At 38.7% G+C, this 15094-nt stretch overlaps 2 protein-coding genes across 4 annotated transcripts in view; both read right to left on the minus strand.

The window, feature by feature from the left end:
* Nucleotides 1-1091: 1091 nt before the first annotated feature.
* On the minus strand, nt 1092-3226 carry LOC121856767 (basic salivary proline-rich protein 2-like). Its single transcript, XM_042352458.1, has 4 exons — nt 3151-3226; nt 2920-2926; nt 1803-2426; nt 1092-1392 (listed from the first exon to the last, which is right to left on the minus strand). The coding sequence occupies exons 1-4, from the start codon at nt 3224-3226 to the stop codon at nt 1092-1094; spliced, it is 1008 nt and encodes a 335-aa protein (XP_042208392.1).
* LOC121856778 overlaps nt 2817-15094 on the minus strand; it is a 30311-nt gene continuing 18033 nt past the window's right edge. For all 3 annotated transcript variants that reach the window (XM_042352475.1, XM_042352476.1, XM_042352477.1), the window contains 6 exons: nt 14916-15051; nt 13721-13893; nt 12959-13366; nt 11347-11483; nt 8894-9035; nt 2817-7487 (listed from right to left, as the gene is read on the minus strand). In XM_042352475.1, the coding sequence (XP_042208409.1) occupies nt 7059-7487; nt 8894-9035; nt 11347-11483; nt 12959-13366; nt 13721-13893; nt 14916-15051 (1425 nt within the window). In that variant the 3' untranslated portion in view covers nt 2817-7058. The remainder of the gene's footprint in view (nt 7488-8893; nt 9036-11346; nt 11484-12958; nt 13367-13720; nt 13894-14915; nt 15052-15094) is intronic.

The following is a 15094-nucleotide window of genomic DNA, read 5'->3' on the forward strand; positions in this document are numbered from 1 at the left end:
TTACATTTCCAGTCTCATAGCAATTTTAAGAAGGTAACGGAGAGTAATATCCAACAGGAAATCATAAGTTGGGGTGTTGTGCTGACTGACTGCTCTCTTCTCCTATTGGCTGTAATTTGGTGGGTTACAAAAATAGTCCACCAATCATAGCTCAGCATGGGACTGCTGGAAGTATGTAATATATATGGGTGCGCTACCACTTTTAGGCACACCGCTGACCCAAGGAGGGCCCCTGGGTGCATTACTTTGGCGTTATTTAGAGCTCTGGGAAAGGCAAGGTTAAATAAATACACCACCTATTTATTACATTTCCAGTCTCATAGCAATTTTAAGAAGGTAACGGAGAGTAATATCCAACAGGAAATCATAAGTTGGGGTGTTGTGCTGACTGACTGCTCTCTTCTCCTATTGGCTGTAATTTGGTGGGTTACAAAAATAGTCCACCAATCATAGCTCAGCATGGGACTGCTGGAAGTATGTAATATATATGGGTGCGCTACCACTTTTAGGCACACCGCTGACCCAAGGAGGGCCCCTGGGTGCATTACTTTGGCATTATTTAGAGCTCTGGGAAAGGCAAGGTTAAATGAATACATCACCTATTTATTACATTTCCAGTCTCATAGCAATTTTAAGAAGGGAACGGAGAGTAATATCCAACAGGAAATCATAAGTTGGGGTGTTGTGCTGACTGACTGCTCTCTTCTCCTATTGGCTGTAATTTGGTGGGTTACAAAAATAGTCCACCAATCATAGCTCAGCATGGGACTGCTGGAAGTATGTAATATATATGGGTGCGCTACCACTTTTAGGCACACCGCTGACCCAAGGAGGGCCCCTGGGTGCATTACTTTGGCGTTATTTAGAGCTCTGGGAAAGGCAAGGTTAAATAAATACACCACCTATTTATTACATTTCCAGTCTCATAGCAATTTTAAGAAGGTAACGGAGAGTAATATCCAACAGGAAATCATAAGTTGGGGTGTTGTGCTGACTGACTGCTCTCTTCTCCTATTGGCTGTAATTTGGTGGGTTAAAAAAATAGTCCAATCATAGCTCAGCAAGGGACTGCTGGAAGTATGTAATATATATTACACAATGGATAAGCATGACACAGGGTCCCAGAAGACCTTTGGTAGGGCCTCTAGGAAAGTCCCTGTGGTTGCCGCCGCATCTGGGAGGGTCCCTCGGGTCGCCGCTGCTTCTGGGAGGGTCCCTAGAGGATCAGCCGCCTGTGGGAGGGTCTTTGTGGGCAGGGCAGCCCCTGGGAGGGGTCCTTGGGGGCACCGCCGCCCCTGGGAGGGTGCTGGAGTACTGCCACCCCTGGAAGCGTCAGCGCCCCTGGGAGAGTTCCAGGCGCCGCTGCCGCCCTTGCAATGGCCTCTGGGCGCGCTGATGACCCAATGAGGGCCCCGAGGAGTGCCAGAAATGTAAGGCCCTTGGGTGCAGTAGTTTTTATTCTATTTAGAACTCTGGCAGGTGCAACGTTAAATAAATACACCACCCATCACTTTTCCAGTCTCATCTCATTCTGAAGAAGGTAATAGAGAGTAGTATCCAACAGCAAATCATAAGTTGTGGTGTTGTGCTGACTGACTGCTCTCTTCTCCTATTGGCTATAATTTGGTGGGTTGAAAAAATAGTCCACCAATCATAGCTCACCAAGGGACTGCTGGAAGTATGTAATATATATGACACAACGAACAAGCATGACATAGGGTCCAGGAGGACCTTTGGTAGGGCCCCTAGAAGGGTTCCTGTGGTTGCCGCTGCCTCTGGGAGAGTCCCTCGGATCGCCGCACCTTTTGGGAGGGTCCCTTGGGGAGCCGCTGCCTCTGGGAGGGTCTTTGTGGACGCGGCGGCTCTTGGGTAGGTCTTTGGGGGTAGCACCATCCCTTGGAGGTTCCCTGAGGACGTCGTCTCCCCTGGGAGGGACCCTGGGAGCACGGCAATTCCTAGGAGGGTCTGTGGAGGTGCCACCGCTTCTAATAGGGTCCCTGGGGTCGTCGCCTCCCTTGAGTGGCCCCTGGGGTGTCCCTGGAGGCGTCGCCGCCCCTGAGTTGGCTCCTGCGAGGCTCCTTGTGGGCGCTGCAGACCCTGGGATTTTCCCTGAGGGCGCAACCTCTTCTGGGAGTATCCCTGGGGGCGACTGCGCCCCTGAGTGGGCACTCATGGAGCCACCATTCCAGGGAAGGCCCCTGGGGAATGCCACACCACTAGGAGTGCCCTTGGGAGCGCCACCATCGCTCGGATGGCCCCTGGGGGTGCCGCCATTGCTGAGAGTTCCCCCTTGAGGCGCTGCTGCCCCTGGAAGGGTGCTGGAGGCTCCGCCACCTTTAGAAGGGTCCCTTGAGGTGTCGTCGCCCCTGGGAGAGTTCCTGGGTGCGCTACCGCTTCTAAGCACACAGCTGACGCAAGGAAGGCCCCTGGGTGCATTAGTTTGGCGTTATTTAGATCTCTGGGAAAGGCAACGTTAAATATATACACCACCTGTTACATTTCCAGTCTCATCGCATTTTTAAGAAGGTAACGGAGAGTAATATCCAACAGGAAATCATAAGTTGGGTGTTTTGCTGACTGACTGCTGCTCTCTTCTCCTACTTGCTGTAATTTGGTGGGTTAAAAGAAAAGTTCACCAATCATAGCTCAGCAAGGGACTGCTGGAAGTATGTAATATATATTACATAACGAACAAGCATGCCAAAGGGTTCCGGGGTAAACCTTGGTAGGGCCCCTAGGAGGGTCCCTTGGGGTGCCGCCGCTTCAGGGAAGGTCCCTAAGAGATTTCATAATCAAAAGGTTGACTTAAACTTTGGTGCTATAAGTAATTTTATTGTTATCAACTAAATGTAACTTAATGAATGAAAAATACATCATCACAACATATGATTATTGTTAAAGATATCCTATAATTCTCACCTTAATTCTGGAGAGGAATGTTCCTCTTACTAACTCAAAAAATAAGTGTGATATGTGTCATATTCTTGGAAGTGATTCTGCCATACACATCAGCATCCATCCCCTGAGTGATGATATACAGTACTGTATTGTATAGTATTTTAGCGAATGAAGAATAATATAATATAATGTAATTATGTAATATAATGCAGTGTAATATAGTTAACAGATGCCTAAATTGTTGTAACTAGCCATTCTGCTCATGTAACTGTTGTTGAGGCGGCTGGCTGATGTGGTTAAACTTGGTTCGAGATTTAAGCCGAGACATCTTCGTTCAGTCAGCCGGTATTTAGTATATACTGTACTCGTGGGCGGCCTTGGAACGGCCACTCACTCTCGCTCCGTGCTAGAGCACAGTTCTCCTAGCCACACCAATAAACTGGTAAACGTAGTCTGTGTTTTCCTGGACCAAATACTACAGTATACAATATTGTATACTGTATACAAAAAGTTAGGGATGGCCATTTAATGCAAGTTCTATACATTATTACTAATGAGTAAAACCAATGGGAGTTACTCACAATAGTACCCTCATAATTAGTCAATACTGTACTACCATGGCTGTGGTTTGCTGGGTAGTTACTCACTCTGGAAAATGTCATTTCATTTGTTGAGAAGTACAGTACAGTACACTGTATTAAAAAAAATGCCACTTGTTTATCTTAGCTCAACTGTTAGGTCCAGTCTCACATGCAGAACAAATTGATTTATGGTCTTTTCATTAATAATTATTTGTAAACTAAATGAAGTTAAAATTAATACTGTACATTACAGCAAAATTAAAACAATTATATGTGGAATTTTCTATTTATTAGCTTGCCTCAAGTTAAAAAACTCTTCTGGACAATGTGAGTGGGTCCAGGTCCCATACACCTGATGGTATATTAGGATAGTGAAAATACAAAGTCTTTAGAAGACAAGAAGGCAAGTGTGTCTAGCACTGCATTAAACTGCCTTCACTTCCACAGCTGTGAAGTACTAAAGTATCCTTTGCACATCTGAGTGAACTGGGGGTGCCCCAGGAAATAAACCTAAGGATAGGGGTCAAACACTGTAGCCATATGGCATAATCCCATTAGTGAACCTAGCAACTGATAGAAATGTCTTCCGTTTACTTATTTCCTCTTCACCACTCATCGGCTCGTTAGCCGTTTGGGCTAATAATTGAGAGAAAGTAAGGACATGAAATTCAGAAAATACAATAATATATATGAAATAAGAATTGAAGTAAAGAAAAGAATAATGACTTAGAAAATATATGAAGCAAGTACAGGAGTATAGAAAATAAAATAAATAAAATAAATTTGAAGTAAAGTAAAAGTAAGTAAGTACATATACCAAATTATGTCAACATCTCAGAAGTTGGAGCTAAATTCATACCACACCAAGTCAATTTTGCTTCATTTTACTCGTAATTGGCATAAAGTTTACTGAAGTTTTCTCAGCAGGACATTATGAAGCACTAAATAACATTTTCGGACATCACTGCCACTCTTTTAGCAAACAAAAGTATAGGATGACACCAAATAAGTTTCATTGACAAATATGTTCACAGAAGTGTTTCTTTGCCAATTGCCAAAGATATTTGAAGTAGAATACCTTGATTAAATGGAATTATATGGCACAGGAAAAAAACATTGTGACAGAAAAGGAATTATCCCCAGATACAGTCATGCATTAATGGAAGAAGTATGGTTATGGCAATATCAAATGTAGCTTAGCAAAGCAGTGACTTTCAAATTATTTATAAAGGAAGGAAACAATATTATATCCCTGTGAATATGCAGCACTGATAATTTTCTGATAAGGTCATTACAGTATATTGAAAAATGACCTTGTCTACAGTACAGTATGTCCCACTAAATTTCCTGTATGCTGTATCCTGAAAGATACTGGTAAGAGTTGTTTATGAGAATAAGGTTTTAAGTAACTGGGAGTTTTAAGGAAACTGGCATTGATTTTTTTAGTAAACGTTGTGCATGTTGTCAAAATTTCTGACAACAGTTTAGCCTGACCACTTTTATCTTTTGTCCCAGAGAGAGGGTGTCAGAGGGTGATCATGTAACAGAGTCCAAAGCATTTTTAAGTTTTCACTGTAGCATAATCACATGACAATTGCACTTAATAGAGATATTCAATATACCGTATGCTTAGATGATCACTAAAAATCAGCTACTTTAACAAAGTACTGTAATCTATTCGTGTATTAATAAGTAAGTTGGAACTTTCAAATCCTAATATTATCTGGTATATAAAGCAGGAAAAATGTAACATAAAATTGATACATTCTGTAAAATCATTAAATAGAAATGAAAAACAAAAAGATACAATACAGAACCAGTTAAAATGAAAGTGGTGTTTGAAGGTGTCCAATAATTTCTTACCTGAAGAATCCAAATTAACAGTCCAATGCTATTATGATACAGTATACTTTTATCTCCATATTTTTTATCAACAAAAGGAAATGTGATGAACATACTAATATAATCAGGATTGCTTTAAAAAAAAAAAACTCATAAGAAATATTTTTTCACCATTATTTGCATAAGTAGCTCTCACACCTTACAGGCGTACCAACAGGACAAACAGTTAGTACAGTAGTGTACATTAGTACTGTACAGTATAAGAAAATTAAATGGTAATACCTGTATAACATATTATTCACCTCATAAAAATTACGGAGGATTTAGATCACATCTTATTATAACTATGGAATAAGTACACATCATAACACCGTGTATTATCAGCTATCCAGGTACAGGGGGTCCTCATCACCCATGGTTAATAGTGACCAGAAAAAACACTGATAGTGAAACCACTTATAAAGGGGAATTAATTCCCATAAGAGTCCAATCAGGACCATTACACTGTAAATGATGCTCAAAAAGTTTTATTTGATATCTTTTAACATTTAGATACCCTAGAAATATTTGTTAAATATTTAATTACACAATTGTAGCATCGTTTGCTAGACTTGCAAATCTCAGTGAAGGCTAACTTTTTAGGAATGAGAATTGTGAACACATGGAACAACCTGCCAGAAAGTGTTGTGATGGCACCGAGTGTGAGCTGTTGCAAGACTAGACGTGACCAGCACTGGAGCAGGTTCAGATACATTCAGGAGCCAATGCATGTCCAGTACTTGCCAACAGTGCATAACAGAGACGTGACCAATCGCCCAAGCAGCAAAAGAGCCAATCAGTGGTGGAGAGGATAAAAGTAAAAAGTAAGTAAAAGTATACATGCGACACAGTTCATCCAGGCAGTCACCAAGCTGACTCAAGAGACATGTATGGCTGATGTCTAAATGCCATGATGTTTCATCCTCTCCAATGAACTTTGAGAGAATGGGAAGCGAGTGGGAATTTTAAACGCTTATGCTCCCGACTGACGGATTTCATCCATGGAATCCTAGGTAAATTCGGGGAATTTTTACATATGCAGTAATTCTAAATAATTTAGCCTTGTAACTGTGAATCCACGAATAATACACTTATAACGGAGACCCCCTGTACAGTAACAACAAACTGCTTATACATACACAGCAAAATTAAAGCTAATAGTATATATGAGAACACACAAAATTATGACATCATTTAAAGAAAAAAAAATGGTATGCTTATCATATTTACATACTGTATGTACTGTACAGTACTCCATACTGCAGGTCTATACTGTACAGTATATCTTTATCATTAGCCTGTAACAGTCCTTTGCTGGATGAACTCTTCATTATGATTTAATAATATTAAATATTCCATCTCTACTGTCTACTGAGTACCGTACTGTACTGTACAACTTCCTAATTTCATTTCTTGTAAAAACCAGTGGTGGATTTCCTTAATCAACTGCTTCTTTTTCTTCTTGCAAGATACCCAAGCCACTTCATATATACTGTACTGTACTGTATACATACCAAGACAAGTACACTGTTAATAACACTTAACAATTCATCCACTCCTGTTGGTTTCATGCATACAACATAAAGCAGTTAATGAGTTGTAACTCTAATTTCCTTTAGAAAGCATAGTGCCCTATGATACGGTACTTAGAAATTCTCATTTACACTGCAGCTGCTGAGACAAAGAGAAAACAAGTGACTACTCAGCAGGTATAACAGGCAGGTCTAAGGTTTTGGACCTATTATCTTTAACTTCCATGTGGGGTGTCATGTTAAAGCTAATGATCTTGAGTCCCAAAAAGCCTCCAGAACCAGGCTGACCTTTGTGAAACAGCTCCAAACCAGACCACCAAGAGCTGGGAGAAGGGGACACAGTCTGTGCATCAAAGAAAGGCACAGTCAGCTGAGCAACATCCTTCCCCCTGTCTGTGGGTCCAAAACGTACAAAAGTGTCTGACACTGAATCCACCTTAGAAAGCCCTGGGAATTTAGTTGGGTCATCAGGAGAGTTTATCTTCAATTCTCTCCTTGGGTTTCTAGCCATTGCCGGTGTATTGTCATTACTGATCCAGTAGCTCTTGTAAGGCTGCAGTTGACCTGTTGTGTAGTTCACAGGAGTAATTTGTACCTGAGGCAAATAATAAAAACAAAATGAAGAAGTTTCTTGGAACACACTTCAAATTTTGACAGTCCTGTCTAGGTAGTAACTGTCATTATGCTTAAATTAATTGCAGGCAGTAAGTTTATTTTATTATTATGCATCTGTAAGCTAAGGAAGAACCTCTGTACCATGGCAAAAGTAAGGGCACTTACAGTACTGTATTTTTTTTCCTTTGGAAGATTATTTGGTACAGAGTATACCGGGTAGGTATAATTTGAAAATAAAAAGTAAATCAATCAAGTGTTATGCTATTCATTCTGCCAGAGAATTTGTGTATACTTTGTAATCTACGGTACATGGCTGTGGAATTATGGGTTACTGAAAAAATGTGTAATGCACAACAGGATACAGTATAGTACTAAATTTCACGGCAGAATTGAAGAATGTCATTCTTAAGTTTTATTCTTATGATCTAAACAATACAGTACTGTGCATACATTATGCAATCATACAGCACATACTGCAGAAAGTGTGCAGTAAATAGTAATACAACATTCAAATTTCATTTCTGTAGCATGGTAATTTTATTGTCAACATTACAGGCACCACAAAATTCTGGGCACAGCCAGTATATGTTGTCAACAGTGACAAGACATGGAAAAACAATGTGATTATAATTTTCTCAGGTTCTGGCCATAGAAACTGAGGCCAAAATGTATGAGATATACAGGTGAGCAGTGGGCATGTAAGCTCATAGGCAAACTAGTGAATTTTGTGTTTTAATTATCAGTTAATATACTGTATACAGTACTTTGATCAAATCTTCTTTGACTTTGCTTCAGCAAACTTGTTGTAGCTAAACATTAGTTTCTAATACATTAGACTAACAGCAAAGGCCATATGTATCCCACACTGGAAACTGTTTGTGTTGTACAACTTGAAATCACACTTATCTCCAACTGTTGATCTTAATTCAGAAAAAAAGAGACCCTTGTCCTCTTACTGTCTGTCTGACAGAACTACAGGGCCCTACCCCCTTGGTATGTTCCATGTTTTTCTTTTTGAAAATAGTAATGTACAGAATATTGCTTTCATGCAGTACTGTACTTCTGAAGGCAACATCTATTATCAAGGGTAGAAATTTTGTTGTGACCGGCCAGGATAAACACAATCTTCTGGTGTCCAAACCTCCCTTCCTGAGAGAGTTGGAATCCCTGTTCTCTCGTGTTGTTCTACCCAAGAGAACCTGAATATCTATGTTCCATGCTGCTCAAAAAAAAAAATAAATAAAATGGTCAGTTGCCCTTGTCTTGAAATCCTGGGCTTCATTACCAACCACCCTGCTCCTCCTACCGTGAAATGCAAGTTTCTTAGAAAATTTCTCTCATACTTAAAGAGGCATAGGATATACTGCCTTTATATACTGCACTTACCTCAAGATTGATATGAGAGCCAAGCATCCGGAAACGGACTCCAGTAACAACATGATCCCCAACTGACACCAGGCGGTCTAAGTCAATGCTACGATTCTCAAATGATAATTTCTTGTAATGTATTCCCTCTATATAAGCAGTGCTGTTGAGATAAAGTTCAATCATTAAAAACAATACATTAAGTATCTAAATGAACAAAACAAATTACATGTAGTACTGTGCTGTATTTACAGTCTAAAAACTCCTCCAAAATGAGGTATGTGGAGCTCTTACATACAATTGCCAATATTCTATATGCATTTTCCTTCTGTCTAGAAGAATGGTTCATACACCCTCTTACGCCAATTAAATACAATTTAAAACCACAGGTCATCATCAAATGACCTGTAAGACCTTAGTCACTGAACACTCATGCTGTGCCCTTTAGAGATGATAGGTAAACTATCTAAGATGACTAAGCTGGAAGATAATGTTCCTCTATGAATCACCTTTCTACAGGTTGACAATCCCTTATCCGAAATCCTTGGAGCCAGAGGCTTTTTGGTTTTCAGAATGGCTATTTCTTTTTTTTTTTTTTAAGCCTACCCGGGCACAAGTCACTGACCCACATTGGGGCCTGGGGGGGGCGAAAATATAATAAAAATTACAGTATAGTAATAATAACAATTCATAGGTCTAGGTCGTGTTTCTCACTTTTGACCTTTTTCTCATTCTTGTATTTCCTTATTATTATTATTATTATTTTATTATTACAGTATTATTATTATTAATTTTATTATTATATATTATTATTATTATTACAGTGACCCCTCCGTTAACGAACTCAATCCGTTCCAGAAGGTCGTTCGTTAACCGAAAAGTTCGTTAACCGAAACCATTGTTTCAATGGGTTTTTGGGTAATTGGTTCCAGCTCACCAAAAATGTCCTAAATTCAACAAAAATGGTAAAAAAGTTCACTTACTTTGAGGTGTGTATGTAGAAGGCTCCTGGATGATGATGATGGGATTTAGAATGGGGGTGGAGGAGAAGGAAGAAGAGAAGGCATTGGGGTGGAAGAGAAGTCACCCCATGGCACCATTTCACCCATAAAATTTTAGCTCTCTGGTGTAATTCAAGATTATCTTCTTTAAATCAACACTGCACTGCATTAAATATTGTCAATATGTAAAATATATTTCAAAATGACCAATAATTTGCTTGGAAACACAGAAAAAAAAGCGTTTAGTTGAAGAGAGTCTCAAGCAAGATGTTACCTCCAGTGAAAACAGAGAGAGACTAACTCCTGTTTGCTGTGTTGAGAGGCTGGATGCCGCGCATTAAACTAGTCACTTTACCTTCAATTATGTTCAATAATTAACTGTTAAAATGACTAAAAAACTGAATATTAAACTTTTGAAATTATTGAATAGTATAAACTTCTTGATATTTACTAAAATAGTAAGGAATTTAAGCCCTAGAACCGATTAATGTATTGGCGGACTGATACTAAAGCTGGTTGCCCGGTCAGTGCAAGCGAAAACATGTTGAGGTCGGTTCGTAAGAACTTCGTGAACCGAATTTTTTTCGTTAACCGAATTGAAGATCCTTATGGAAGGCAGTTCGTTAATCAAAATTACGTCAACTGAGGTGTTCGTTAAACGAGGGGTCACTGTACTATTATTATTATTGTTATCATTATTATTTTATTTTGGTGTATTTTTTATTAAAATTTATATTTACTATGAATAATTATTATAATTATTATTACTATTACATTTTCGCCCCCCAGGCCCCGATGTGGGTCAGTGATCTATGCCCGGGTGGGCTAATCCCTGTTTAAAAAAAAAAAGCCTCCCCAATTTTTTTTTCGGTTTTTAGAGCTTTTCGGTTTTTGGAATTTCGTATAAAGGGTTGTCAACCTGTAATTCAGTTAATTCATTATTGTATACAATACCTGTACATCTCATATGAAATAGTGGGTGACTTTGACCCATTTGTATTTATTAAGTCAATATCACCAACTTGGATTAATGTGCTCATGCATTTCAGACTCTTTTTCAAAGATAAGAGTACAATTTAGCAGAGTCAAGTGAGATAAAGTGTTAAGAATAGCAAGTTGCTTTTATGGGAATATCAGTCCTAGAGTTTGCCAAAATATTTTCAGATACCAGAGTTTTAAAGGTACTGTACCCTACAGTGATGCCTAATTGCCATCTACCAGGCAGCTCTAATAATACATGATGACTAAAAGGGGGTACTTGAATCCTCATATAGGCCCCCTATCAAACAAAGCTAACCTTTTATCCAAAAGGGTAAACTGACCACCCTTCTCTCCCTACTGCACTGTCAGTTTAAAGTGAAGGGCATATGCAATGGTTAAATTCCTCTACTTACTAGCATGACTAGCTTGTAAGCTGACAAGTAACAAAAAATTTTAAACATAATGAATAAATTCATAGACGAGGTGTACTACCTGATAATGCTGATAGGCTCCACATCAACCCACTCTACTGTTGAACTGTTGACCTGCCCTTGGGGAAGAGCTTGACCTTGACGTACCTGAAGATGAATCACTCTTCTCTGCTTGATAAACTGAATTCCTGTCACTACCTGCAAAGTTAATACTGTAAATGGAGGTGCCTCATCAGCAGTATAAATTAAATATTTAATTAAGAATAACGGTACCTATATGAGGAAATAAAGTATCCTCTTATTCCACAGTGACTGGTGGTAATCAATAGATCCCTGACTCCCTTCATCTTTCTAATGTGTAACTCACACCTCCTGTGAAAATGTCCTGAACCTGATTCCCAGTAAATCTTCTCACTAATCTCCAACTTTCCCGAGGAATGGCACATATCTCCAGCACTTCATCTGTTTAGGATAAAATCAGCACAAGGCTTATTGACACTGAGATTACACTTGGGCCTTACAGTTACTGGTGGTGTGTAACATAAAACTTGATGCTTTTTCACAAACCTTGTTTTTCAAGAGTTTACACACATAAGGTCTTAACAGAAGTGTGCTAAATTAGCAGTCTAAGGGAGCCATCTTACTAGATGCCATAAGTAACCAATTCAACATCTCTATAGTTTCAATCCATTGTTTTCAAAGGGTGTTTTCCTTCATCCCAACCTCAATGGTAACAGTCCATCCCAGCCATATGATCATAATACCAGTTGCAAACTTCGATTATTTTTTTCAGTTGGATTGATTTTGAGACTAGAGAACTGGTTGCAGAGACAAGACAAAAACAAAAAAGCTAAGAGGAGAAGAAAACTTGAGAGAAAGAAATGGATTAGTTAAAAAGAGATTAAGCATGTGCTCAGTTTGTCTAGCAATTTTTATCATTTGTATAAGATTAAACGAGGTGGAATCGTACTCCCCCTCCACATCGCCTATAGTTCAGTGCAAGTGGAGTAACTAAGCTAGTCTGTGTTGCCAATATTGAAATCCTTCAACATTATGAGTTCAGTTGAGAAATCAGGATGAATATTGTGTTTACTGTATCATCAATGAGAGAGTCAACAGACCAGGTACTAGAGGAGAGGAGCATGAGTAGGCATTTAGCAGCACCAGGAGAAGAGAGGAGCTTGTAAATGAAGTCAAACTGAGAAGACAAGCCAGAGATTCTATTAAAAGAAATATCAAGACTTTGTAGAGTAGCAAAGACCCCCAATGCTTCTGAGATTTAAAAAGAGATTGTAACCTGGAAATTTTATGTGATATGGTAGAGAAAAGGGAGAAATTTTAATAAGGAACAGTAAATATGGTTTATCTTACTGTAACAGAATTGGTGCTTTTAGATGTCACCCTTATCCTTTCCAGTGTTTTTGTTTATCAGTACAGTATAAGTAAGGGTAAACTGCTTTCTTTATGGTGTAGCTTAAATTGCAAACAAAAATCTTGACTAAATATTTCAAGTACTGTGCTGCATTGTTTAAAACTGTCAATGATACTGTACATGGAAATTATATCACTGGAAATTCATCACATGACATTCATTTGGAATATAACAGGTAAGGAAGCAACAGAGACACAGAAAGATATGTACTGGTATGCTATTTCCCCTCAAGTGTTCTTACCTTGTTGTTGCGTGTGTCACTGAGGGCAGGAACCAGGCTGATGTAGCGGTCAGTTGTGGGAGATTCACCATCATCACAAAGACAAAGGCAATAGGAACAGTGGAAAAAAAATCTCCACCATGAATCAATTTTCATTTCACTTCCTTCACACTGTTGAGTAGGTCCCAGTAAATGACGATTCTCATATCTGACATAGTCATACCGACGGTAAGGATTTCTAGACAAACATGCCCAAGCATCTGCATCATAAAATTGACAGTCATGTATGGTGCCCCTGCAGCGACGATGCTGACCACAGTACTGGGATTGAGGCATGTAGCACCCTTCATTCTTGGTGTGCTGGTAGTACCCACAGTTGTTGGAACAAGACCCTCCTGAATTCATATCCACTTCATTCTCAATATAACCCTAAAAAAGTAAAATAATCAGTAAAACTGATAAAATAAATAGTAAAACGACAGTGAACACGAAAGTAATATCATTTACATCACATTTTATGACCTTTTGGTCACCATAAGTTACCCAATGTTTTTGTTTTTTGGGTTTAAACCATTTGGTTTAAATTGGCCAACTATGAATTAACAGCTTTAATGAATATTATTATTATCATCATTTTGGAAAGACTCCATACATTCCCATCACATTCTTTACATATGTTGCATTCTGGTAAAGTAACCTCTAAAATATTTTTTCCTGTATGTACAGTATACCAAATAGTTTTTACCAATCCTTGTGTATATATTAAAGATTCCATATTCTTACCTGCATAAGTTCTGTTATCTGTACATATGTTTCACCCTCAACATGCTCCCGTGGATCACACTTGTAGAACTCCCGTGATTCATGGAGCAGCACTGCCTTGGCCTCTCTCATTATGTCTTCTGAATATTGTAGAAACAGTCTTTCTGATACTTCTTGCTCCACTGTAAAATTACCTGCAATGTGGAGAAGGTGACAATAAAATCAGAATTAATATAAATAATTTACAGGCAGGGTCTATGGATAATTGTGAGTAACCTGAGATGTACTGATGGTAAGTAACTCCATGGTAAAGCCAGATTATAAGGGTTAAACATGGCACAAATATTATTTACAAAACCAACTAGTCAAGTCTATCTTAACTTCACTTAGGGTAATCTGATCAAGCTTAATTTTACATTCAGTTAAAAAATCAAGTCCCACTGAACCAGTACCCGATGAACGAGAATTTAATTTAATGAACATACCATATTGGTTTAGGGTATGAAAATTCAATGAACAAGCCTGTATTCAACTTAATAAGAAAAGTTTTGAGTGATCCAGCTCACTCTGCCATTTGTGGAGTCAGGCTAGTCAACCTCTGTCTTTGTTTGAGCACCAGCCAAACTAGTGAATTCATTGACTCATTTTCTAAACTATGAGGTGAAGTTAGAGACAGGTTAATCCTCAGAACACATAATGGATTCTAACCATATGTACTGCCCTGACAATGTCTCAAAAACAACTGCAGAAATGATGGTGCTGATTGTAGTCTTGCACAAAGAAAATATATAAAACATATGGCTTCCAAGATGCTGAAGCTACATTTGCCTGCCAACCTGCCAATTTGTCTTTCAACACCTCAAGCTCCAAATTAAATAGCAAATACAAATAAAGAATAAGAAGACAGACTAATACAGTTGTATTTACTTTCCATATAAATCCTATGAGTGTGTGTCTCCCTCTAAGTGTAATCACAAGTCATTAAAATGTAAACATGACAATCTTCCCTCCTAAAACACTTACAATAAAATACCGGTACTTGAATACTGTGGAAGAACATCAGCAGCAATTCTATGTAGGTATGTTACTATTGTTGTAGTATACATATCTCCTTGTTGTTCTTCGATGTAAAATATAAATACCCTGTAATAAAGAAATATATATAAAATAAAGATAAGTTAGCTATACAGTACTAGAAGACTTATGTCAAGCTCACCTTCATTATAAACTCTGAGAAGCATCCAAGAAAATTCCAACATTGCATATCCCCGAGCTTCAGTGAGTGAGAGTAGCACAAAGAGACCATTTATCAGCTGCTGGGGGGACTGATTAAGTGAACACCGATCAGACTTCTGCAATTACAGGGTAAAAATATTTACAGCACCGAAAACAACA

The sequence above is a fragment of the Homarus americanus genome, unplaced genomic scaffold, assembly GCF_018991925.1.
Source record: "Homarus americanus isolate GMGI-L3 unplaced genomic scaffold, GMGI_Hamer_2.0 scaffold46833, whole genome shotgun sequence".
Classification (NCBI taxonomy): domain Eukaryota; kingdom Metazoa; phylum Arthropoda; class Malacostraca; order Decapoda; family Nephropidae; genus Homarus; species Homarus americanus.

Bases quoted from the DNA above. Each gene is read 5' to 3' on its own strand.
- LOC121856767 (XM_042352458.1), bottom strand. From the start codon at position 3,226: ATGTCTCGGCTTAAATCTCGAACCAAGTTTAACCACATCAGCCAGCCG. The intron at 1,393-1,802 runs GTGCGGCGATCC...TTGGGTCATCAG, and splicing joins CCAAGGGACCCTCCCAAAAG to CGCGCCCAGAGGCCATTGCA.